At 39.9% G+C, this 24,604-nt stretch overlaps 1 protein-coding gene across 1 annotated transcript; it reads right to left on the bottom strand.

Moving 5' to 3' along the window:
- Positions 1-1,814: 1,814 nt before the first annotated feature.
- On the bottom strand, positions 1,815-9,484 carry LOC113294748 (DNA (cytosine-5)-methyltransferase CMT2-like). Its single transcript, XM_026543124.1, has 19 exons — positions 9,164-9,484; positions 7,697-7,804; positions 7,487-7,606; positions 7,204-7,300; positions 6,430-6,608; positions 6,198-6,263; positions 5,873-6,112; positions 5,709-5,767; positions 5,556-5,622; positions 5,153-5,482; positions 5,005-5,073; positions 4,463-4,549; positions 4,289-4,376; positions 3,676-3,797; positions 3,495-3,599; positions 3,038-3,081; positions 2,836-2,905; positions 2,657-2,760; positions 1,815-2,160 (listed from the first exon to the last, which is right to left on the bottom strand). Exons 1-19 carry the CDS (start codon positions 9,482-9,484, stop codon positions 1,962-1,964), a joined length of 2,475 nt encoding a protein of 824 aa, XP_026398909.1. The 3' UTR covers positions 1,815-1,961.
- Between the last annotated feature and the right edge of the window lie 15,120 nt (positions 9,485-24,604).

Genomic DNA, 24,604 nt, shown 5'->3' with positions numbered 1-24,604 from the left:
TCACGAGGACGAGACACCGCGCGATCAAAGACTTTTCGAGCCCCAGAAAGATTTTTCAAAGGAACTTCTTCCCTAGAAGATGAGGCCTTCGCCCCGGAAGAAACTCGACTTCTACGAACATCATCTTGAGACTCTCTACGCGGAGGAGATCTCGATGGACCAGAACCAGGAGTCTGATAAGGAAGCCGCGGACGGTCAGACATGGCTGCGAAAAGATTAATCATAAACAAGTCAAAAACAAACTCGAGGACATTACCAACGATCAAAAAACCACATAAATAGAAATCCACACACGACAACGCAGAAAACCTAAAATTAGCATACGTGATCGAAATTCCATAAAATCCCTACCCTAACAATGGCTTCCTTGATTTAAGACGAAGAACAGGGGCAAAATAGCATGCAAGCATTGAAAGAAGTTCTTCATCACAAACAAGGAACAACAGTAACAGAAAATTTACAAATCAACAAAGCGTAAAACCATGGAAACAAAGAAAAGAAAAACTTACCAGTAAAAACAGCAGCAGAAAGAACAAATCAGAAATAAAGAGGAGGCAAGCGTGATTAATGCTCAGTGGGAAGAATTTAAGGGCTGAAGAATGAAGACTGACAGAGAATTTAAGGGCGGAAGAATGAAGACTGCTAGAGAATTTAAGGGCTGAAGAATGAAGACTGACAGAGAATTTAAGGGCTGAAGAACGAAGAATTAAAATCGAGAGAATGTTTAGGAAGAATGAAATTAATTTTCTTTCTCTCCTTAATATACCCGAAAGAAAGAGAAGGAAATTAATGGAGGAATGGGAAACGTGCCCGTTACATGAGCAGTTAATGCACAAATAAAAGACGTGCCCAAGTATCTAGGAAAAGTTATTAGGAGAGATAGAAGAATATGCAACAACTGTTTTCTTCAATGCACCCATTAAACATTCAAGCCCGAAGAAAAGGGGCAAATTGTGTATACATATATCTCACCATCAGACACGTGTATATAGAAAAATACGTGGAAAGCATGCAGGCCAGGACATCAAAATACGATGCATTACGGAACACCAAATAAACCCCAAGGAGTTACTTTATCTCATCCCAAAAGAAGGTAAGATCAACGGTGGAGAGAAAGTTAGCTGACACGAACGTGACAGGGGCAGAAGACACTTGTCTGACACGAGCAGGCATCTCAACCACTTTCATTAAACAATCTGAGCAGTATACGTGTCGATCAACCCGTGGAACGAGCGAGGATGTCTCTGCGTGATCAAGTGGCAAACGCAGACCTCTGCGTGATGGACACAAGACACTAGAAGATAAGGTTCCAACGGCCTTCAGAGAGGGGTCCCACACTCTAACCCTATTAATACCCCCTCTCCACCAAGAGGAAAGGGGATCGGAAAAATCAGGAAGGAAAGGAGAGAGAGATTGCAAGTGTAAGTTAATCCTTTAGAAGAGAAAAACATGTAAACCCAAAAGTCATTCGACTACTCTTGTAACCGTGAAGAATATAGTGAAACAACAAACCCCGTGGACGTAGGCCTTAGTGCTGAACCACGTAAACCTCGGTCTTGTTTACATTTCAGCACTTTATATTTTGTCTAACCCCATGGATCTTTACTTATACATTTTGCTTTCTTTGTTTTTACCTATATCCCGTGCGCAAACGCCTCGCATGGAGTTGTTAGATGAGGCTATGATAAACCTGAAGGTTTTGAGCCAAGGAATCAACACTAGGATATCATCATCACAAATCACTCTAGATTACGATGATTGGTTGTGAGCATTCGGATGCCTTCGTGATTTGTGTGTTCACAATATTAAAAACATCAAAAATTGAGGTTAGATTCACATTAAGAATTCAGAGTTACACTTTCACCGGCCGATATTGACTAGAGCTTACAGCTTATTCTTACCGAAAGTATTCAAAATTATGCAGTACAATGAGCAGCAAGTATACACAGAATTATGTCTATCTACTCTTCAGTCTTCTGCTGTTCAATTTCAGAAGGTGATGATAATGAATGAAACAACTGATTAGTGTTGGAGAGGGAAAATTTGGGCGGAAGCATCATAAGTGGTTCATCCCCACTTAGTCTCAGCCATGCAGTTCCTAATGCGTACCCTAATGCGCGCGAAACAGAAACAGCAACTGCATTGCCCACCTGACGATATCTGCCAAAGTAAAACAACAATGATTCGAATTGTATATGGATAAAAGTAAGGAATAAGGTTGGATGAGTATGAGTACTGCATGTCAAATTATTGCCAAGTGATAACTGAGCAAAAATATGGTCCTTGAATGTCCGGGATGATTAAGATTTTAGCAGCTCACTGTAATTTAATAGCTTGTTTTTGGGTGCATATGAGCAATACGACAGAATGCACATCCATTTAGGCAGGTGTGCACACTCAGTTTCAATTTCTATAATTATAGTGTTCATCGGGGTAAGATACAAATAATAAAAAAGAGAGTTTTCAATCATATTTTCTATCTCTTCTACGCAAGTATCCCCATATGAGTATGCCACATTAATGTTCAACTTCTTTGCAGGTTTTACACTGAATAATAAGCAAGGAATAACAACCCGTCGACATTGACAGAAACTTTAAAACGTTATATGAAAAGAAAAACAGAACAACTAATTGAATAATGGACAAGAAAACGTACTTGTCCTTCACATTCCCGTGAAACCTGTAATAATCAGGAAAGCCTTGCAACCTTGCAGACTCCCGTATACTAATAATCCGGTTTTGCTCAGGATGCAACACTGCCTGCAAGATTAAGGTATGACAACTCAGAATAAGTTTCTACAGATGAACATAAACACTTGAGCAAATAATTCGTACCAGGGAGTGGCAATTTGGCGTAGTAATTACAGTCGGCACTGTCTCGTCCCACCATAACCGTGCAAAAGGTCTACAAGATTAGGAAGCAACAATTCAATAGCATGTAGTCACAGTTTACATTGAGTTGAACACTCAAGTCCTTTAGAGCCTTCCCTACATTTCTCAAAATTATACTCCAAACCATACAAGGGAAATGCACTACCTTCGAGACTTTCCTTGGCCTAATGTCAGGGCATAGTCTGGTACCTATATGTAACCCAAACAGAAGATTAATGGAATGAAAACATCACTGATAACAAAATAACATAGCCATCTGCAAGAGCACAAACAATCTTAAATATGCATTTTTACTTGCAAAGCAACACACCTGTAAAAAGATAGTAATTGTAGTGTACAGTACCATGGGACACAATACATGTGAACCAAAAGCCAAGAGAAGTAAAATCCCTCACGAGTTCGATTTTGTGCACACTTTCTAACGAGTGTGCACATGACATTTTAATGTACACCGCTGATTTAATATTTTGCGAGTTATGTAACGAGGGTCGAGATTCTAAACATGGATGGTAACGAGGCCATCCGTTAACTAATCAACCAGTCAAATTAACATGTCAAATATACACTAGTTACAGAAGTGTGCACAAAATTAGACTGCTCACCAATGGCTTTCCTGATGCTAATAGTATTCGCTCCCTTTTTGGATCCAATATAGCAACATTGTCAGATCCTACGATTACACCAGGGAGGTCCCTAAAATTTGCTCCCTGTAATTTGCAACAGTAAGATATACCGAACGAATCAAACACAAAAACAGTTCCTTCCGTCTAGCCAGTCACTAACCTTTTTCCGAGGGATTTGACAAACACGCAAAAAATCATCTTCAGATAATGGACTAGGACAATGATCATACAGCATAGACCTTTCTATCTTAACTTCATCCTTCAAACCAGAGCATAGCATCTCTGCATAATAATTGATAAATACATCTAGATAAGGACAGAGTATCACACAGCTAGCTGTCTCAAAATGTACATGACACGTAGCTATATAATAAGGTAGCAAAACAAAAACAAAAAATGGATACACAGATTAAGTAGAGTAGCAAATGCAAAAAGCAGATACATTTGCATAAAAATATTGCTCATTGACAGAAGGATCTCTTATGGACATCTTATAGAAGCCTAGAAAATCGAGTTAAATCACCAAGTGGTAAATGACTAAATTCTGACCTTCATTGCTATGAAATGTTAAAAAAATCGCCGATATGAGGTAAGGCGCTAGAAACATATTGTAAGTATGAGGAATAATGCAAGGCAAGATGATTCGAATATATTGCTTAGCTGGCTTTTTTAGCTCGCAAGACATCACTTATAATAGATTGACCATGTTTTTGGATTTAAAGTAATTTCAAAATGAGTTCTACCATCTTTGTTTGAAAGCATTAGAAACGTACCAGATTTACTTGATCTAATGTACTTTTGAAACTCTGTTAGTGGATCCTCTTTGTAAGGCATCTCATCACGAGTTTCATGAGTTGTCACCTAAAATTACTGAAAACGTTAAAAAAGGATAATGTCTAACATCATAAACATCAAGTCAGACAACTGAAACATAGCTAGGTACATACTTCTGGAAGATCGGATAGAGCGTCCCGAAGAACAAGTGCTTTTTCTAGACTTCGTGGTTGGCCTTCATCATATGCGACTATACAACGCTGCAAGAATATAGGCAATTATGGTCAGAACTGGCAAAACTTGACCCTAACGTGTGATTAAACGTACATTTAAGCTTAACAAATCATGTTAACATTGAGCACTCTTGAATCATGTCTACTACCCTTCACTCTGCCAGGGTGTGGATAGACCCTGAGTCAATAACTTGTTTTAACATAGAAAAACATATAACTAATAGTACTTATGGTCAGAGTAAAAGCAATGTCAGGAAACAGCCATTATAATGGTATGACGGTCTATGGCCCTTAACATCATAACACCAAGCGGTTGTAACCGTCATGACAGCTGTTTTCTTAAAATATTGCTTTTAAAAGCAGGTGTGTTGAGCAATCTTTACACGCCAGCCCTGATAGGGTCGACCCAAACCTGTATCATTTGCAAGCTTAAGAAATGCAGTGATAAGAAATGATATGATGAATGGATAACCAGTCTGCACCTCAAACTCCCTTGGACCACCATATCTCACAATGACATCATGAGTAGGAAGTGGAAACTGTGGCAGTTTCTGCAAACCAGCAAACAGTATCAGAAGAAGTTCTGATGAATTCAGATCGTAACATTACAAAAAATGTGAATTAATTTACCACAGATGGATGAGCGCCCCACAAGAATGTACGCAGCCGAAATTGTGGAAGACCATAACAACCAGCAGCAATAATCCCAACTCTCGCTTGGTAATTCATATGAACCAAACGACTCAAAGCATAGCGTCCAAGCACGCCATCGGCAAACCTCAATATGTCGGCAACATTTTCCATCAGCACATACTTAGGCTTCAAAAACTTTACTATGTCCATGAAAATGATTATTTGCTGGTTTTTTTCATCATCTAGAGGCGCATCAACATTCCGAAAGCGATTATAGCCACTAATCCCTTGGCATGGTGGACCCCCACATACAACGTCAACATCTCCCTGAAATTACAAACTTACTAAGAAACAAAGTTTGCATATATATCACCATACAAGCAACACAAATGACACTCACAGGAAGTGGCAGTATCTTCTTTTTAAATCCCTCTCTTACGAAATCTCGTATCTTATCTTGGCAGTTACTGCGAGGAAAAAAGGGAAGAACAACGTCTAAAAATGTATACACAGTAAACAGAGTAGGCTTCATGTTAACTTCAAAATGGCATACCTCAATCCTTTACTTGGCTCCCAGGTATCGTCGCTCGAACCGTAACCTTTCCAGCGCACCTAAAAACAGAAAAATGAACTGAAACCTAGGTCTTCCATTTTTGTACTAAAAGGTCCTAGTGTTTCAACTTAAGAATCGTCCAAAGCATTGGAAATGATTTATACCTTAAATGTCAACTCACGCTTCCCTGTTTCATTAGGATCACCATAACAGATATCTAGTAGTTCTGAAACTTCAAATTCATCAGATGAAATCTCATTATCAGCATTTGATCTTGTCTTGATTCTTGAAGTTCTAGAATTAGAGCTTGGTGAAATCTCTGCACAGTCAATCCTATAAAGTTTGCAGAGTTTTTCCCATTCCTTTAATAAATCAAGGTAATCAGCTGCCGATTCATTCCTAATCTGTTCAAAGAGAAAATTTAACATTAAACTAAAACATTTTCTGGGTTACCAACATATCGCAGATCAGGAAACAAAACTTAGTTACCTTTGTTTCGGGATGATTAAGTCTGAAACTCTCACAGGCAGCTTCATCAGTATCAACAGCCCATTTCTATATTTAAAAAAAAAAAAAAACATATGTACAAAAAAGTTGGTCAGACCATGAAATTGGCATAAATGCCATTTGTATAGACTCTCTTCTATGGGGCTTAATTGCAAGGGTGAGTTTCTTAGACTAACGATCTGAACTAGAACCTATAATTGATTAAAAAAATTACCGTGACAAGATTAACATAAGAGAGCTTGGAACCGAGGCAGAGCCCAGTTGACATTCCGCCGCAACCAGAGTAAAGGTCTAATACGACTACATCTACTTTGCCAAGATTACTGTGGTCATTGTTACAGACTGTCTGAATGTCAGTACATTGGGCTAAGTCATTAGACTTTGTGATGCTATCTGAAAGAAATAGAGATGCATGCAATCAGTCACGCACAAGTACATGTACCAAGGAATATTAAGCACATTGCCACTTAAAATCCCAGACAATACTTAGCATGTATAACTATATTAAGATTTCATGCCATTCCACCTCTGAAAATATCAAATTAAAGAACACGACATGTTTGAGCATACACTTATAAACAGCTACAAAATCCAAAAGTGATTACAATAATAGTTCTGATGATATTAATAACAATAATAATAATATTGTTATAATAATATTAATACCAATCACAGACTAACTACTATTACTTCCTTTATAATTCATGTACTGTATAATAGTTGTCTGATGGAGTCAACATTTCATGATTATTTTGAAGCTTATTGTAATATTTAAGTATAGTGCTGGATCAACATAGACACTTGATCTTACGACTCTCCGAGGAGAAAGCTTCTCCTTGGATGTCGAATTTTCTTCTAAACCAAATTCCCACTGGTGTCGAATTTTCTTCTAAACCAAATTCCCACTGGGGCACGGTGATGTGTGGTGAAGAAAAATGACATGAAACTTCCAAGTCAAGCAATATTAAAATTACTATCACATACTTACCAGTCATCGTATTACAAAAAGTTGCATATTCCAAGTAATAGTTCATATCATAGAAATAGTCACATGATGCAACATATCTTGATGATCTCAAGTTTACCTGCCACAAAGTGGAATCATGTTAGTTACCAGAAAATGTAAAATGACCAAAGTAACATGTGATGCGGTTATTAGCAATGACAGCCTAACCAACTTCTTTTGCACAACCAATGATAACATTAACTAATAACAAAAGTTCATTAAGAGCTATTAATTCACTAAACCTAAAAACACTACGAATTCTTACATTAGGAGGTAGCTGCGCGATCTCAAGTTTAGAAACAAGGCAATCCAGTAAATTGTCATTCACTAAATTAGAGCAAAATACACGCTTTTTGTCATGAAAAGAAGCTTGATCTTTGATAACCTGAAACATGGAAAATTGTAAGCAATGATCAGAAGATGATTACACAAGATCGAGCTGTTCAATAAAACTTGAAAGTATCAGCAGTATTACAGTATCTTCAGCTCTGTAGAACCACTGAACCCTAACATAATCTTCATCTTCCTCTGTTTTAAAAAACTCTAAGATCCTGCCGATGTAATTTTGTCCTCCTTTCTCGCCCTGAAAACATATTCAATATGTCATAGTTTTTCTAGAGTTAGTGCAACTGCATGAATAACTTTATGTGAGTCCTCAAAGATCCTCAAATATGAGAACTGATAAATGCACTATATATTTAGGCGCAACTCTGAATTCCTACTTATATTGTATATCTGATTAAAATACTTGCTTTGCCTAAAGAAGAAAGATATACGAAACAAATTGCCAACAAAGTAAGTTCAGTTCAGCTATAAATCCAGAAGTGGCAGTTTTACGAATATTTTATACCAAGGGGTCTAGGTGGTCAGTACAGCGACATAACAGACCTTGCACCGGCATATCATTGTAACAGGACGGGCCTGACGAAATGAATCACTATAATATATCAAAAGAAGTACTAACAACATCTTTCCCATGTGTCTCAATTTCATACCTGTGATTTTTTTTTCATTAACAAGAAAGAGAGTAACAAAAGGAAATGGTGACAGAAGAAGATTGCTACCATAATAGAGGACATTAATGAACGCTAATTTAATGAAATGTCAACCGTGGCATTCTGTTTCCGATGGTTCCAGCGAGTAAATTGCAGTGACCAACTAGAAACAGTGTGAAACTGTATAAGTTTTTAACCAGCATCCTACTTGATTCAAATCAAACAATCCCACAATAATTGTAAGATCTTAGTGTAGATAGGATTAGGAAGTCGAAATTCATGCAATTCATCAGCTAAAGTCATCCATTAAGTATCCATTGCTCATGATGACTTCAAATGTACAAATAGGAAGCCATACCATTTTTATTCAACTTCATCAACTAAGAATCGTTCAGTAAGTTGACAAATAAAAGCAAGAACATAGACATGCTTAGTTAAGGTTAAATGGTGACCCATGAACAGGGACTTGTTAATGAACTAATCAGGTGATATAACTTAAACCATCGATAAAACAAGATTTAGAAATTTGCAATTTCGCTTTGTCTTGTATATTCATCATCTCTTCTGTTCAGATTTCCATGGTTGGTAAGCATAATGCTCATTAGCTGCTCAAATACAACCTCAAACTCAACTTCGTTTCCCATACAAGAACCAAATAATTCAACAAGTTTCACAATACCACACTAATTTTCCTAGTTCTCAAACACACAGAACGTTATCAGATGACAAGTGAGTCCTTCACAACGATTTGTATCATTTTCTTGAGATTTTTCTAAATCTTTCCGAATTTTCAAAACTAAAATTATTTCTATTGAAGACGCATAAAACATTTTGTTTCCACAACGCATCAATAATGTATCAACATGAAAGCAAAAGAATCAACAACTAGTAGTTACAGATGCAATTTACTTGGTAATTGAAAGAACATTGGTACCCGTAAATGTTACCTCATCTGCATGATATCTCCAGGGCCATCTTTTTGTAGCTTCATCAAGAGGAATCGGATCACCGATAAAGAAAGAATAGTTAGCTGCATTCTTTTTTTGTTTCTTTGATTTCAAATCCACGTCATGAGAAAGCTTTAATTTCTTCTTGGAAGGTTTTTTCACCGAAGAAGAATCGCCATTGGGGGTTAAAGAAAATCTTGGAGATCTTCTAGAAGTTGAAGAAGAAGAATTCTTACATGCAGAACTCGACGGATTTGGAGAAGAAGGAGAGACCAAGTGATTTCTTGGAGATCTTCTCATGATTTTCTCCGAATCCGCCATTTTCAGTGACGAGAGGAAAATAAAACCCTATTTTTTTCTGAATCTAGGATTTTATTTCATAAGGGAAGTAGAGCGGAGAAAATGAACGCTCTACAGCTTGACTGCAGAAGAGGAAACGTTTGGCGGGAGCTGTACTGATGGTGGTGGTCAGCCACTGAGAATGCCAGAAGTGATATGACTGATGAATGGTATAAGACACGCTATCTGCGCACGATAGTATTTCTCTGCCCAATTGCGCACTAATAGGAATGGAAATGTTATAAAACCATTTGCGCACTAAAAGTCGAAATTAGCGTAGGCGGGAATGGAAATGTTATAAAACCATCCCCTGATCTTTCTGTAATAATACAAATAAAAGGAAAGGTTCATTTTTATTTATTTATTTATTTTGGTAAGTGACCGTGTAACCTTGATATTATCGACTACTCCCACATCTTATTAAAATGGTAAACTATTGTTACGCAAAAACGAGAAAGTTAATAAAAAGATGGGGAGCAGTAAAATTAACAAGAGTGCAGTTCATTATCTGACCATTGTACATGTACCAATCAACTTGGAATTGGGATTGTACTTCGAGATCATGTAGGTGTTTGCAAAAGAGTCGGGAGGAAGCTACACTAATGGGAATATTGAATTCACGAGTTGGGGAGTGCATGGTTGTTCGTGAAGCTTTGTTACTTATGGAAAAAGAAAAACACCTCGCTAAGATTCACATAAAAGCTGATGTTAAAATGGTCATTCAATATACACTAAGGGTTGCTTCCTTATTCAATTGGAAAATAGGAATATTTTAAAGGAAATAAAAAATTTAGCTGCAAATTTTAGTTATTGCTATTTTACTTTTGTTAGTAGTAATGATAATCGGTTAGGGAAACTGTTACTGCAGTAGAATGTTATGAAAACTATTCACTAGTAATTTGTAGTCTTTTACCACAAAAATATTTCCCCTTGATGCAATAAAATTCATATTTATCAAAAAAAAAGTGTATTTTCTTTTTATTTTATGTAAGTTAGATTTCATTAAAACTAAGGTTAAAGTCGGAATTACATCGTTAGTAGAGTCATCTAGTATAGAGAGGGACTGGTTGGCCCTCCTGATACTACATTTATGAACAATACATAGTGGGGGGATATCTGATGAGAGTTTATGAACAATACATAGTGGGGGGATAACGTATCAATTACGGTTACGATCAAAAGATTTAACTTTCTTTACTAAATTTTCACCCACAATATTATCAGTTCTATGAACAAAATAAAAACCTTGAAAATTCTAACAAGATTTAGCTATATTTTATTTGTTTCCTCCAAAATAGCTCTACTGCGCCACAAGATGGATGTTGATTTCCCATTCAGACTGTCTATCGGGCTTTCACATTCGCCTTTATACCGAAATTGTTGAAGTTCTCTTTCTTAGCCCATGTTGCTGCTTGAAGTAGATCTACAGTTTCCGGCTCTTGTGGATCTGTTGTCGAACTTGGTCCTATTTTTCCTCTTTCAAAAGTACTTACATCATCTCTTAGAATTAAAGCAACTTGAAGGTTTATTCTCTGCAATCTATGGTGCATCTACATTATTTTGTGGTTATGTATGTCTGGTGCTTTCCAGTGTGCATTCTCTTTCCTAGTTTCCTCACTAGAATACTTTCTGAGAGGTTTTTTATTAGACCGGATGTAATAACCCTCAAAGATAATCCCAGAATAAATTATTAGAAACATATACTCCATTGGAGTTTAATACTAATAGACCTTGAAGAAAAAACTTGAAAGCTTATTTTAAAACAATGGATGTCATAAAAAATTTATTAACAGATGAAAGTTAACCTTTTTTTTCCTTTTTTCTTATTTTGCTTCAATTGAATAAATCACTAAAAGTAATAATAAGGAAATAACCAATTTAATGATCACACTTCTATAACACCCCACCCCAACGCCACTCCCTCATTACTAAATGATTGGAAAATCAAAAGATAAAACGTTTGAATGGTAGAATTTAAAGTCCACTCTACGCTAAACCAGCATGAAAATCACCAAAGCGTTGAAGGATCTGTTACGCTCTTTCTCAATTTCTAATACCTGGAAAGTTTATCCACAGGAGTTAAACTCCAAGCGAGTCCACTCGATCATCTAGTCACGGAGAAATATAAAAGAGAAAACAGATAAATTGCGAGCAAAATATGTCATAAAGGAAATATAAGTGAGGATAAGTTATAAGTAGAATAGTCACAGCATTACAAACTAGAAGTCTTAATTATTCGTCTAGGAAACACTAGTTAATATTCGTACGACCCAAGAATCTTCTTTTATGTAAAAGCTTTTACCTCGATACCATTCTGGAGCATATCCAAAATCACGCCTTTCCATATTTAAAATATGACTGTAGTGACTCACAAACATAAACCTAGAAGTATATATGGATGTACTTGGCACATATATAATTAACATGGGACGCATTGTTTAAAATTTTCTCTTATGAATGAAATCTATATTACCGTTTATGGGTGAAAATTATTTCTGCTAGTTTTGGTAATTTGGGGTGTGTGGATGAGAAATGAATCTAAACCCTAAACAAATGCACTGCAGGGGAGTGCTTTTGATTCGAGATAGCAATCTGTACAATTCAGGTCTAAACCAAGAAATGGTCGTTCCAGACTTGCTTCGGTCACAAAGTGAAGGAGATGGGGTTGATCTTAGGGAGGGAAGCGAAGAAGGTGTTGAGATCGTGAAGGTGTTGGTTGTTTATGACTTGTAACAGAATACCGAACTGGCTTGCAATAATGTAAGCAAAGCTTTGTGTGTTTGAATACGTTGTATCAACACTTGGTTTCTGTCTTGTCTGTTTTTTGGAAATAGGGAGGAGAACCTATTTATACGAGTCATTGAGCCTAACCCTCATCTCTCGTGGGAAGTGGAGGAAGTGGAGTGATGGAGTAGTGGAGTCGTGTTAGTGTCACACGATCAGTCTTTGCCCACTTCTCCCATCATTACTAACCGTCCATGTCTTCCTGACACTTTCTTGTGATGGCGCGTTGTACGCTGCACGCTGTAAACCGCCAGACCAATACCCCGGTATGTATCTCCCAGTTTGTGACATGCTTGATGTCTCGATTGTGCGGATCGTGGGACCCACAGAAGGTAGCATACGGTGCTAGGTTAAATAACTAAGTTATTTGAGAAACCGATATTTATGAAATATCGTGTGTATTCTATGCATGTAATGCATCGAATATATTCAATATGCATGAAGCATCGCTGTTTTAAAGCTTATCGGAGTAAGCCGCGGATTAAGCGTCTCAAAACAGCTGCACGCATAACTACCTTCAAGTGATCGTTTGGAGGCTGCGTAGGCAAGCCCTCCCTTGGCCGATCACATGATGTGGTAGAGTGATGGATGGTGATCACCACGACACCTTATTGGCCAACTAACTCCTATCCTGGGCTGCATAACCAAGATGGTAGAGTTGGACGGAAGCATTGATGAAGTTTTAGGGTTTTGAAGAGGTGCGCAAGCATCACTCTTCATCTTGGTCGAATCCAAGCATGGGAGACGCTTTTGGCAGGACCGACCGGGCATGCGTGTAGACGGCTTGCCGGTGTACATGTCTGTACCTCACTGTCCCATGAAGATGTGATCTAAGCCACTCAATTTGTCCAGCAAAGTTGAGTGGTTGAGATCGGTTTGCGGCAGAAATTCGTTGCCGCAAAGGAGTTGTAAGCCACGCGACATGCCTACTTCGGGAGCGCGTTTCGAGACGTTCAACCATGATTGGCCTTGGTCGATCGGTCATGCGTGTAGATGGTCCCACGGTCATGTTGACATGCTCGGGACCTTTTAATTCTACATCTACACCCTCCATCCATGCTTGCGAAGATGGACGCTCGTGATCAATTGGCGACACATGTCACATGCCGCAAACCCTAATTAGGGTTTTGGATCGGTCGTGTGTACACGACTTCAACCTAACGGTTTGGCAAGCTATGCTCCTCCTTTGAGGAGGCCGACTATGTGGGACCCACATTGAGCCGGTGGTGAGCATGTGTGTACTTGTCCCACGGTCATAGGCTTGATCTAAGCCATCCAAACATGCCGGTGAAGTTGGATGGTTGTGATCAATTTAAGACACTAGTGGACTTTCCTGTGACCCTTAAAGCATCACGCCGGTCGAACTTCGAGCAAGCGTTTGCTCCTTCCTGGCTAGGTCGTGAGAAGGTCGGTCAAGTAAGTAAAAAGGGGGTCCGCCGGTGTGCAGGACAACGCTTGTCCAACCGGTCATGGGACGATCTATATCGTCCAACCATGCGGGCGAAGTTGGACGGCCGCGATCTGTTTTGAGACCGACATTGGAAGTCTTGTGCGTACAAGATTTTCCAAGCTACTCCACACCAGCCCAACCATCCTACTTTAGGATGGCGTTCAGTGGTTGTTTGGGAGGCGTGGTATGTATTCGACCGACCATGGCAAAAACGGGCCCGCTGGTGGTCATTAAGGTGGTAGCCTGCTCCTGCTGAGGATCGTCTAGGCTGGTTAAATCATACGGCCAACTTGCGTGGTCGTGATTGTTTTTGAGACTGACATGGACAACCCAGATGCTCAATCGGGCTAGTATAACACACCGAGAGATGTATCCTGTACGTATATTTCGTGCATGCCTCATTATCGATACTTGGAGATTCGTGTCACTCTGCTGAGAGCAACATTCAGTCGTCATGCCGCACCAATAATGAGGGTTCTGCGGGAACAACACAGGAAATACAAGGCTAATCGCGCATTAATTAATAATGCTATAAATTCACAGGGTATATGGGATTGTTGCTACATGCTCCAACCTGGATGAATTTTGTGTATTTAATTCACAAAACACTGGGATTGTTGCCACATGCTCCATTCTAGGTGAATTAGTAAAGTGAAGAAATATTCATCACTTATCAATGGCTTTATCCTTGGCAGGATGTCAGCGCATAAATTTGGTTTTACAATTTTATCCCTGAACTAAATCCACCATCAACAATTACTAACCATAAAGGCCTCCACAAATCCTTCAAGTTTTTGGACTCTCCATTGTTAACATAAAAAATCACAAACCTATCACAGTTTCAAGCTAATCAACTTGTAACTCAAGTGACGACTAAGATGGTTAATGTATGACATACCAAAATTTTCATACACAGTTTAATGTAATTCTCACAAAATTTCCTGCAGATATTCACTCGGTAACTAACACTATAACTGCTTAAGCTCAATACTTTGCAAAGAATATTCCAAATAAAACCGTGGCATCAAAAGTTATCCGTACTCCACGTCTTTCAAATAGCTGAAATGAAACCTAATAAAGCATCAGCTGCTGGAAAATAAATATGTACTTATAAATTACACTATAAGGGACTATGAGCTCATTTACGATATAAACAAATTTAAATATACATTGAAAATGCGGGGGTAACAAAATACACCATCAACTTTTTCTTAGACAATTCAACCTGTATGGACTAAACTCAAATACAGTTCTGAGAGTTACAACTTAATGAATCTCAATCAGGAATTATATGAAGAGTTTATATCTCTTTCTCTCGCAATCAATATATAAACGGAGACAAGTCTGTGAACCTGATTATACTGTGAGAGTACTTGGACGATTCCAAATATCAATATCTAAGATCAATCAAGTCGTATCCAACAATTACTATGGACGTATCTACTTTGATTGATTTACGTACAACCTGTGATATTTCAATTATAAAGATAAACAATATAATGCGGAAAAAGAAATAACACAGACACCAGAAATTTTGTTAACGAGGAAACCACAAATGCAGAAAAGCTCCGGGACCTTATCCATACTTGAACACCAAATTGTATTAAGTCGCTACGGACACTAGTCTAATATCAAAATATCAGACTGGAATGTAGTTGACCGAATCTACCGTCACAATAATTCAGTTACAGTCGCACTCCTTACGCCTCTTGAATCTTGCAAGACTTTGCGCAATTGATTCCCTTAGCTGATGTATTGTACAACCTAAGACTTGCTTCAACTCAATTGAAGACTTTAAACCAATCTGCCTCCCACACGTAAGCCTATATGTGATTTTTGTTTTGATCAAAGATCAAGGTGAGATAGGAAATCGTTTGCAATAAACAAAGTCTAGCAAACCTCAAATTCCGGTACTTACGACTCTCGAAGAGTGTTGAGGGGTGATTTTAGTTTTGGTTCTACCCGTCCTAGCTACACCAAGTGACCTCAGCTTTCTAGGAATAGTAAGAAAGAGAGTTGTCTTTCCATTGTACCTTTTCCTTCCTTATATAGACTTTCCAAAAGCCCATTACTTTTATGACATCATGCCACATGTCCTAAACCTCCATAATAGTTTTAATGCCATTCTTTCTTTAATATAACCTTCTTCTTATTCATTAATCTCTTCCTTGTCCTTTCCGTCTCATGGGTATTTTCTCATTTGGGCTTGGGCTTAGTCCCCAAGTCCCCATGTCTCATATTAGGATTGCCACCCCCTTTGGGGGTACCCCAAGCCCGTTAAGGGATATTATTTTTCATGTATCAACATTAGTCCCCTGATTATTGGGTTATTTGTAAAATAGCCCAGTAGTCATATGTTTCTTTCTAGCGCCTCCCCTCTTTTTGCTTGGGAACCAGGGATGATGATTCTCTCCCCTTTTTATCAGCTCAACGATCCCGAGCAGCGTTTCATCTTCTACATCATGCAGTTCTTTCCTCTTCTTCTTTTCAGTTTCTGTCAGTTATTATTCCCACTTCGTAACCGCCACGTTCGAACCTTGAGACTTATATATATATATCCATTGATCTTTTTTCCCCTTATCTTTTTCCTTTACAACTTTTCTCTTCCTTTCATTCTTAACACCTATTCACGCGCCATGTCTAGTAGTTCTACCAGTAGTAGTTCGTCTGAGGAATCTGACTAGTCTGAAGAAATAATGAGCGCGGGTTCTGAAGAGGTTGAGTATACAGAGCAGGACGATATTCTTCTACCTCCTCCAGCGAATGGTCAGTCATATACAATCGCGGAGTTTACCAGCGGTTCTAATATAAAACGCGCCTTAAAGCTGAGGGGGCTCAGTGGAGGTAAGCGCGTTATTCCTCTTGACGATGTCTTAATTCCTCTCCTTCTAAACCCTCCTGTGTTGCCCTATCCATCTACTCCCGGGTGGCTTTTGCAACCCGAATCGAACACCATGGATGCTTTCTCATTCAATAAGGTGCCACGAATGGCAATTCACTGTGGTGACTATGATATCCCCACCGTTGACATCCGTTCTGAATCAAAAACTCACCCGATATGGCCGTATTGGACATCTTATATTCGCTCCAATCCGGGTCACGCGGTGATTCTTCGTCAGGCAGGTATTGATGAAGCTATAAACTCGTCTCTCAAACGTGAAGTGAAGAGGTGCATGCGTGATTTAAACCGGCTCTTCTGTCGTTAGGCCCCTCCTGTTCACACTCTCTTTACCACATGAGGAGAGGCAACCATAGTTTTGGAGGATGTAGTCTTCCTTACAAGGTTACCTATCCATGGTAGTCATTCATACGACGAGGCGGAAGTTTACGGAGCATTGACCGATGAGGACAAGGCATTGCGGGATTATTTGTTGGACTGCAAAGATGCCTCTCGGAGTGAGATGGTGAGGAAGGACCAGTGCCGGTGAAAAAGGGAGGGGAACGAGAGATTATTGGCGCGGGTAAGAAAGGAGCGTCATCATCTGCCGCCAAAGGGAAGGCTGCGTTGGTCAGAGAGAAGAAGAAACCCCCTTCGACGCGTCCACAGGGTGAGCGCTTGCTTGCCAGTTCTATTTATGCTCATGAAGCGATTCATGGCTTGTCAGCTCAACCGCCGAGAACAGCTCCCGAGTGGGTCACTAAAACCAATCGACACACTTCCTTTCCCCTCTGGGTTAAATATTGGGCTCCGCGGTTGGTAGAATGAAAAGTGCTCCCTCCTGAGCGGAAAGAGATGGACCCTCGTGTTGAATTGGCTGCTTATATCCTATTCTGGATTTGTCATGATGTGTTCGAGTACAATCCCCAAGATAAATCAAAAGTGTACTTGTGCTGATGGCAGTGTTGTTATCTCGCGGCGTTTCCTTCCCACTCACGCCAATGTTTTTAGGTGGTTTGTATCGCCATTTGAACTTGTTCTGCCAAGACCTCCAGACAGTGGGTTCAAATCATAAGATCGAGACCTACATACCGGCCTCTTTTATGCAAGCATGGTCTTGGGAGCATGTTTCCCCGTACGTGCCTGATCCTAATGAGTTAGTAGTTCACCGCGAAGAAGATGTTGAACAGGATGATGGCTCGGTTAAGAGGGTTCCAGTCACTTACGGCTATTCGCGGATGGACCTTTGGAATGGCAGGGGGAAAGTACTGAAGGGCGATATAACCCAATGCATAGATGTGGCTAAGGATTTTGTGTCGTTTCCTTATCAATATGGTCGATCAGGACCAGCGCATTATGATTTCACCGCGTCTCTTGACACAAAGTTGGACTTGACAAAACTCTTGGCGGCGTCAGACTTTGATTCGGTGATGGCGGTGTTGCCTGGTTATCTCCCGGGTTTTCATGCTGGTAAATTCATTGCCATGTCCTATAATACTGACTGTCTGGCTCGGCAGGTTGGGTTTGATCAAAGGATTCCCCCCCTGGGGGAGCTCTGATGTTGGGGACGACATTGCCAGTTTTGAACGTTTTGTCTTCAAAGGGCTAGTACGTTTGGGTGATCGAGGAATAAATTTTTCGTTTAAGCAGCCTATCCCTGAGAGTTCCTTAGCAGTCACCGAAGGCGCCCATGAATATCAACTTTTCATGTGTCGTCGAGCTTTGAACTTCCTTTTGCGAGAACCATCTCCTCCTTGCGACTTGTGTTATGAATACCGGTAGCTTCACGCGACTGGCAGGATCAAACTTGATGACGTCATAGCTGTCATGCACCGTCTTGTTCCCGCTACCAAAGATCGCCCTTTAGATCCTTAAGTGACTTCTTGGGCTCCCCCTGAAGGTTCTGAGCCTACAAGGCCGAAGAAAGGATCGAAGTCTTTTTCCGATCGTAAGCCTCCCCGGCTAGACGTGCCTAGGCCAGCTGTTAGTCCCTTGGTGGTGCAGGTACTTGTCGCACTCTCACCTGTTTTTTATTATTATTTATATATATTTGATTTTTATTGAAAGCGAGTGACGGGAATCATATTCTCAGGGAGCTCCTCTGTCCAATCGTGTGGGGTGGAAGGCTCCTTCTTACGTAATGGAGGAGTATCTGAACATTCCTGAGAGTGATTGGACTAAGAAGAGCCTCGCTAAGAAGGCCAGACGAGAAGCAACCAAGTTGTCTGCTCCGCGCCCTTGTTCCTCTGCTAATATCTCATCCCTACAGCCTCAGCAAGCCCATCAGAGGAGCGTGTTACAGCCTCCCAGGAGAGCTAGTGGCAGTCTGACTCCCTCATTCGTAGACCAGTTGAGGAATCTTGGGGTCGATCTCTCCGAGGGGACCGATTGGGTATCCCCGTATCTTCACATATCATCAGTTCATCCTCTTCGGGCCAAGACTGTCCGTGTTAGGGGCAGGCCTCCAGTGTCCCCTACTGCCGTTTTGCAATCGATGAGCCCGTCTGGGTCTAGCCAGTCAGTTTTTGGTGGGTCCTCATTCCACGTGGCACCACCTGTTGGTGATCCTACAGGTAATTTATACAACCTCCTATTTAATACGTGTCTTCGTTTTTATCATTCTTCTCTCCTCTCTCCCCTTTTTTTTTTTTTTTTTATAAATCTGAGTTATTCTTCGTAATGGTGCTCATCTCTCATTTTTCAGGCTCCGCTAGTGACTCTGAATCATCTTCTAGTTCTTCCACGTCTCGTCCCAAACCTGTTGATTTTCCGCTCGATTCATCAGTTCCTAAGGTTAGTCTCTTGTCTTTTCTTTTGCATTGTATTTTAGCTTGCTTGCTAAAACTTCTGGCACTAGGATATGGGTAACAAGCACAAAGGGACCACTAAACCCGAAGGCCTCGACAAGGATGGTGTGCGGCGTGTAGTCCCTGGTGGTGACGAGTCTACTAAACACGCTCGGCTGGATGGTAGTGGTTCTTCCAATCCTTTGGAAAAGCGGACTAGTGTTCCTGACGTACCAGCCGTCCCCATCCTGCCAGCAAATCCCGAGGACGCGCATCTTCGGTTCCCTTTAGTAGTGAGTGATGTTGAGGCTGGGGTAGATCCTGCCACCCATACACTAGTCCACGGCTTTTGGGTGCCAACTGTTTTCGCCGCTACTTATAGGGACATTGTGGAGCGTGGCGGCGGTCACATGGTGAGGACAGATCTTCTGGATATTCACACTTTGTGCTACATGACTAAAAACCTTTTGGAAGTCGCCGACCAGCTTACGCGGGTAGGGGATGATCCTGTTGATGCAATGACAATGCGTGGCTGGGAGACTACCGTGCGGTCAGCGGTGAACATTAAGTTCCCGATATGGTGGTTGGAGGAGCTGTTGGTGAAGGTGAAAAGTCGTAATGACCCTCGTGTTCGGTCACAAGTCAGATTTCTAAACTGGAGGAGGAGCTGGTGAAGCGTTCCAAGACAACTGCCAACAGGAAAAAGGCGCTGAATCAATTGGTCGCTGATGTGGGGGTGGCTAGCGATGAGATGATTCGGGCTGAATCCACGGAGGAGGAAGCTCGGGAGGAGCTTGAGAACAAATATCAGGAGTTGTCCACGCTTCAGACCGCTTAATGCATTTCTCTTATCTTTATGTTTCTTTGGTTATATTGAACCCTTGTTTCTTGGATATTTTTTATTGTTGGCGTGTTTTCTTTTTTGGGATATTAAGATTCTGTTTGGTTGGTATTAATTTTTATCAGTGTTGCTTAAGTTTTACCAGGCTTGACTCCATGATTTAATGATACGTTGGCTACTCATGCTTACCCCCCCTCCCCCGTTTTTCTTTTAAGAAGGAATGGGGTAAGTAGGGTGTTGTTTAAGTGTGCCTATTCCCCCATTCTTTTTTTAGAGATGGGGTGAGGTGGGTCGGGCGTGGGTTAGACGCGCCTACTCCCTTTCTTTTTATTTTCAGATGGATGGGATGGAATGGGTAGGGCGTAGGTTAGATGCACCTACTCCCCTTTCTTTTTTGAATGGATGAGGTGTGATGGGTAGGTCTTTGGTTGAACGCGCCTACTCCCTCTTATTTTTCAAATAGATGGGCGGAGGTGGGTAGGGCTTTGGTTGAACGCGCCTACTCACTCTTAATTTTCAAATGATTGGGAGGGGGGGTAGGATCGGTTAAACGCGCCTAATCCCTCTTTATTTTTCAGATAGATGGGTGAGGTGGGTAGGGCATTGGTGGAACACGCCTACTCCCTCTTCTTTTTGAAATAGATGGGGTGAGGTGGGTAGGGCATTGGTTAAACACACTTACTCCCTCTTTCTTTTTCAGATAGATGAGGTGAGGAGGGTAGGGCATTGGTTGAACGCGCCTACTCCCTCTTCTTTTTCAAATAGATGGGGGAGGTGGGTAGGGCTTTGGTTGAACGCGCTTACTTCATCTTATTTTTCAAATAAATTGGGTGGGGGTGGGGGAAGGTGGGTAGGGCATTGGTTAAACGCGCCTACTCCCTCTTTCTTTTTCAGATAGATGGGGTGAGGTGGGTAGAGCATTGATTGAACGCGCCTACTCCCTCTTCTTTTTCAAATAGATGGGCTGAGGTGGGTGATGTAGTTTTTAAGTGGTAGTAAAGTTCGTTCAACTCGGATTTGATAAGATTGGGTTCTAGACTTAAAAAAAATAGAAATATATATACAAAAGGTTTGTCACAATGTCGAGAGAGACTGAGACTCAGGATTCCACCAAATTCCATTCATGTGATTCAAATAATAATTCCAATCAATTATAGATCAAATATTAAAAATATGGACTCTTATTCTTTGTCAAAAAGTAGATTTTTGAAAAGATATGATTATAAATCAAAAGCATGATGTATCAAAAATACATAGACCAAGCATACACCATCAAACGAAATCACACCCATTCAATAAAAATCATAAATCAATTAAATATCAATGCAAATAGTCATAAAAGAATTATTAGAATTACCACATGCGTGAAATAGGGCTTCCTCCATCATCCCAGTATTAGGGTTTAGCTTCTCATATCAAAAACAGGCTCAAAAGAATAAATCATGGCTCAAAAGTTGTTTTTATTGAAGAGATGATATGATTCAGTGAATATGCAACGACGTACTGGCGTTACAGAGTTCACTGTTACAGGAGGTGTGGCTAACTGAAGATAAATGTGGCTGTTCAGATGTTACAAAGAGAATACTGTAGCAGTGTTGCGAATTTGAGACGCTGTTCTTAGTTGCAACGCTTGTTCTTCAGCAGCAGCAGCAGCAGCAAAGACAGGCTTCCTGTAATCTCTGATTCTCGCCTCCTGAGCTCTCCTATCGACCCCAAACTCTCCGTACTTCTTCTAGGGGACCTAAGCATCCTATCTATACACAAAAGGGTCATTGAATCTTTCCCAAATCGCATCAAAATTACCTTTTTCCTTTCTTGGCAGTCACGGTAATAATCGCTTCCCAAATTTGTTTTACCCGTTTCTGAGCTTTCCCACTTATCTCAAACTCTTCCTTGGATATATATGTATCTTTGGAAAGAGTTTACTTGCCTTTAATCTCCTTGAATAACAGATTTTGAACCCATGAAGCCGTGTTTCCTTATTTGACTTTGATTCCAATTCCCGGCTATTCTAGCCCAAGTTGATCGGTCCAATTGCTTCTAATGAACTTTTTAAGTCATATCAAGTCCAGTCCAATCAATTTTCGGTGTTGAATCTCTTTAAAACTTCCCAAAGCTTCACGTCCAAAATCTGCAGACGTGAGGTATCTTTTCCCGCCAAATCTTTTTGATTCAAATCGTGAAGAAGGTGGGTGTCCCCTTATCCTGTGCTGTTCTCCCTTTAGCAGCTGCCTCGAAATAGGTCACCCCTTAGTAATTAGGTTACCCCTTATCCAAAATCGAGGGTCCGTATAGTGATTTCTCTGGGACATTTTCCGCACTTTTTCGGGGTTCCTCCGGGGTATTTCTGGGGTACTTCCGGTACACTTCTGGGGCGCTTCCGGTACACTTTCGACGGAGGTCCAAAAGCCGCATTTTCAGCCAATTTCGCCGCAAAACCTTATTCTTCTAAAAACACCTACAAATAAATAAAATAACCAAATAAGTACAAAATTGAGCACTAACACTATATACAATTGAGCTATATTAGACAAATAAATGCGTCTATCAAATACCCCCAAACTTATTATTTGCTAGTCCCGAGCAAATCAAAACTACAAAATAAAATCCTAACCCACTGTCGCAGGCATCGTCGATTGCATTTAGCGTATGCAATAAGCCTTTAAACCCCTAGGTCTCCCTAGTGGCCGAGTTATAGTCTCGGGAGGGCTTACAAGAGATATACCCACAAAACCATTACTCCAGACATTAGCTATCTACACAGAACCTTGGAAGGCACTAAAGAATCTCCTTGGTTGGCATACTTATTGACTACAGAAGGAAGTACCCTGATGCGAAATTCCAATTGTTGTACACGAGTTTGCACTCAAGCATACTAAAATTCATATAAAGTGACAGAGCTCTACTCAGATAGTCGCACTATGGACATCAATATCCGGAGTCAAAACTAATCACATGGATAGATCAAGAAGATGGATATAGAAAAACATAGATGGTTTTGATGTTTACTAAGTGAACGGCGTTTCCCATATCTGTCTGAAGGCCTCCGCCAAAATGAACCTATCCTAATGGATTGAGATATTAGTCTGACTAATATCAACACTCTGGCATATACAAGGGAACCAGTGGTCGACTTTATTGAATTTATTCCTTTTGGTCAAATGGTCTGGTCTCAATTTTTTTTTTCTTTGTTTTTTCATAATAATTTTTTTTCCAACTTTTTGGTAACTACCATTTTTTTTCAACTTTTCTCTTTTTTTTTTTTTCTTTTTTTTTTGTATCTCAATCACTCTAATTCACCCTAACATTGGTAACAACTTGAATCGTGAGCCCCACCTAATCACTTAGAGAAACATAGTTTAAAAACAAAATAAAATAAAAATAGAAGTGAAAAGGACTCAACGAGATATGGTGAAACTATCATGTTATTTCTAACACCTGAGCTCTGTGCTTTTATGAATAGACTCTTCTAGATGTTGCCATCTAATCAGATTGGTTCCTCAACTCCTACAACCAAAATGCTTCCATCCACTTAGATTGGTTAGTGTTATCCTTAATATGCATAAATTTCTAGGCTCTGGAGTTTATTAATGCAACTAAAAAGTTTCTCCCATACCCCCAAACTTAAATCTAACATTGTCCTCAATGTTCTAAAGATGAGATTAAAAGCATGAACAAGGAGAAATTGTTACCATTTGAAGCAAAAGAAATAAGGAAAGATATTACCGTGTTGCATGAGATTGGGTTACCTCCCAAGAAGTACTAAGTTTAAAGTTCTCATCCAGACATTGGAAGATTTAGTCACCTCATAGAATCATATATTAATAGCCGGAATAATTGTGGGTCATCGAAACCAAATAGAGCTATCACGAGTAAAAGGAATCTGCAACATGCCAAGAAAATCAAATAAAGCACACCCTTGTCTAGTTTCCTGTTTAATACAACTACATCTAGCTGTGGTTCAGGTTCAGGTTCTATAACTGGGTCCAAATTAAATATTTTCATGGGTTGGAATTCCTCAAAGCTAAGATCTGGTTCAGGTATTAGAGTCTGAAAAAACTCAAGTAAAAATTTAAAAGCACATAATAATAACCTGAATAATTGTGGATCCTTAAAGTCAATCAGTTTTGACTCACACAATCGACCACGATGAAACTGGTGGTCAATCTTAAGCAAATGTATCAACCCTAATCTCTTAAAGTAATTAGGTTTAGTCTCAAAACTAAATAATTGACACATCTAAAATTTATACGTTCCCACAATTGGTTGAAAAATATTTGGTGGGAAAACAAAGTCGATCTTGGTATCATAGCCTGGTCTAACCTCATCAACCATAGGATGGGTTTCTAACAACTGAACTTCC

The sequence above is a fragment of the Papaver somniferum genome, chromosome 7 (assembly GCF_003573695.1).
Source record: "Papaver somniferum cultivar HN1 chromosome 7, ASM357369v1, whole genome shotgun sequence".
Classification (NCBI taxonomy): domain Eukaryota; kingdom Viridiplantae; phylum Streptophyta; class Magnoliopsida; order Ranunculales; family Papaveraceae; genus Papaver; species Papaver somniferum.
This window is presented reverse-complemented; position numbering and strand designations above follow the sequence as displayed.

What these genes read in the sequence shown, in the direction of transcription:
- LOC113294748 (XM_026543124.1), bottom strand. Translation starts at nt 9,484, where the DNA reads ATGGCGGATTCGGAGAAAATCATGAGAAGATCTCCAAGAAATCACTTG. An exon ending in GTCAAATCCCTCGGAAAAAG is followed by an intron (nt 3,600 to 3,675) that starts GTTAGTGACTGG and finishes TGCAAATTACAG; the next exon opens with GGAGCAAATTTTAGGGACCT. An exon ending in GGCCAAGGAAAGTCTCGAAG is followed by an intron (nt 2,906 to 3,037) that starts GTAGTGCATTTC and finishes CTAATCTTGTAG; the next exon opens with ACCTTTTGCACGGTTATGGT.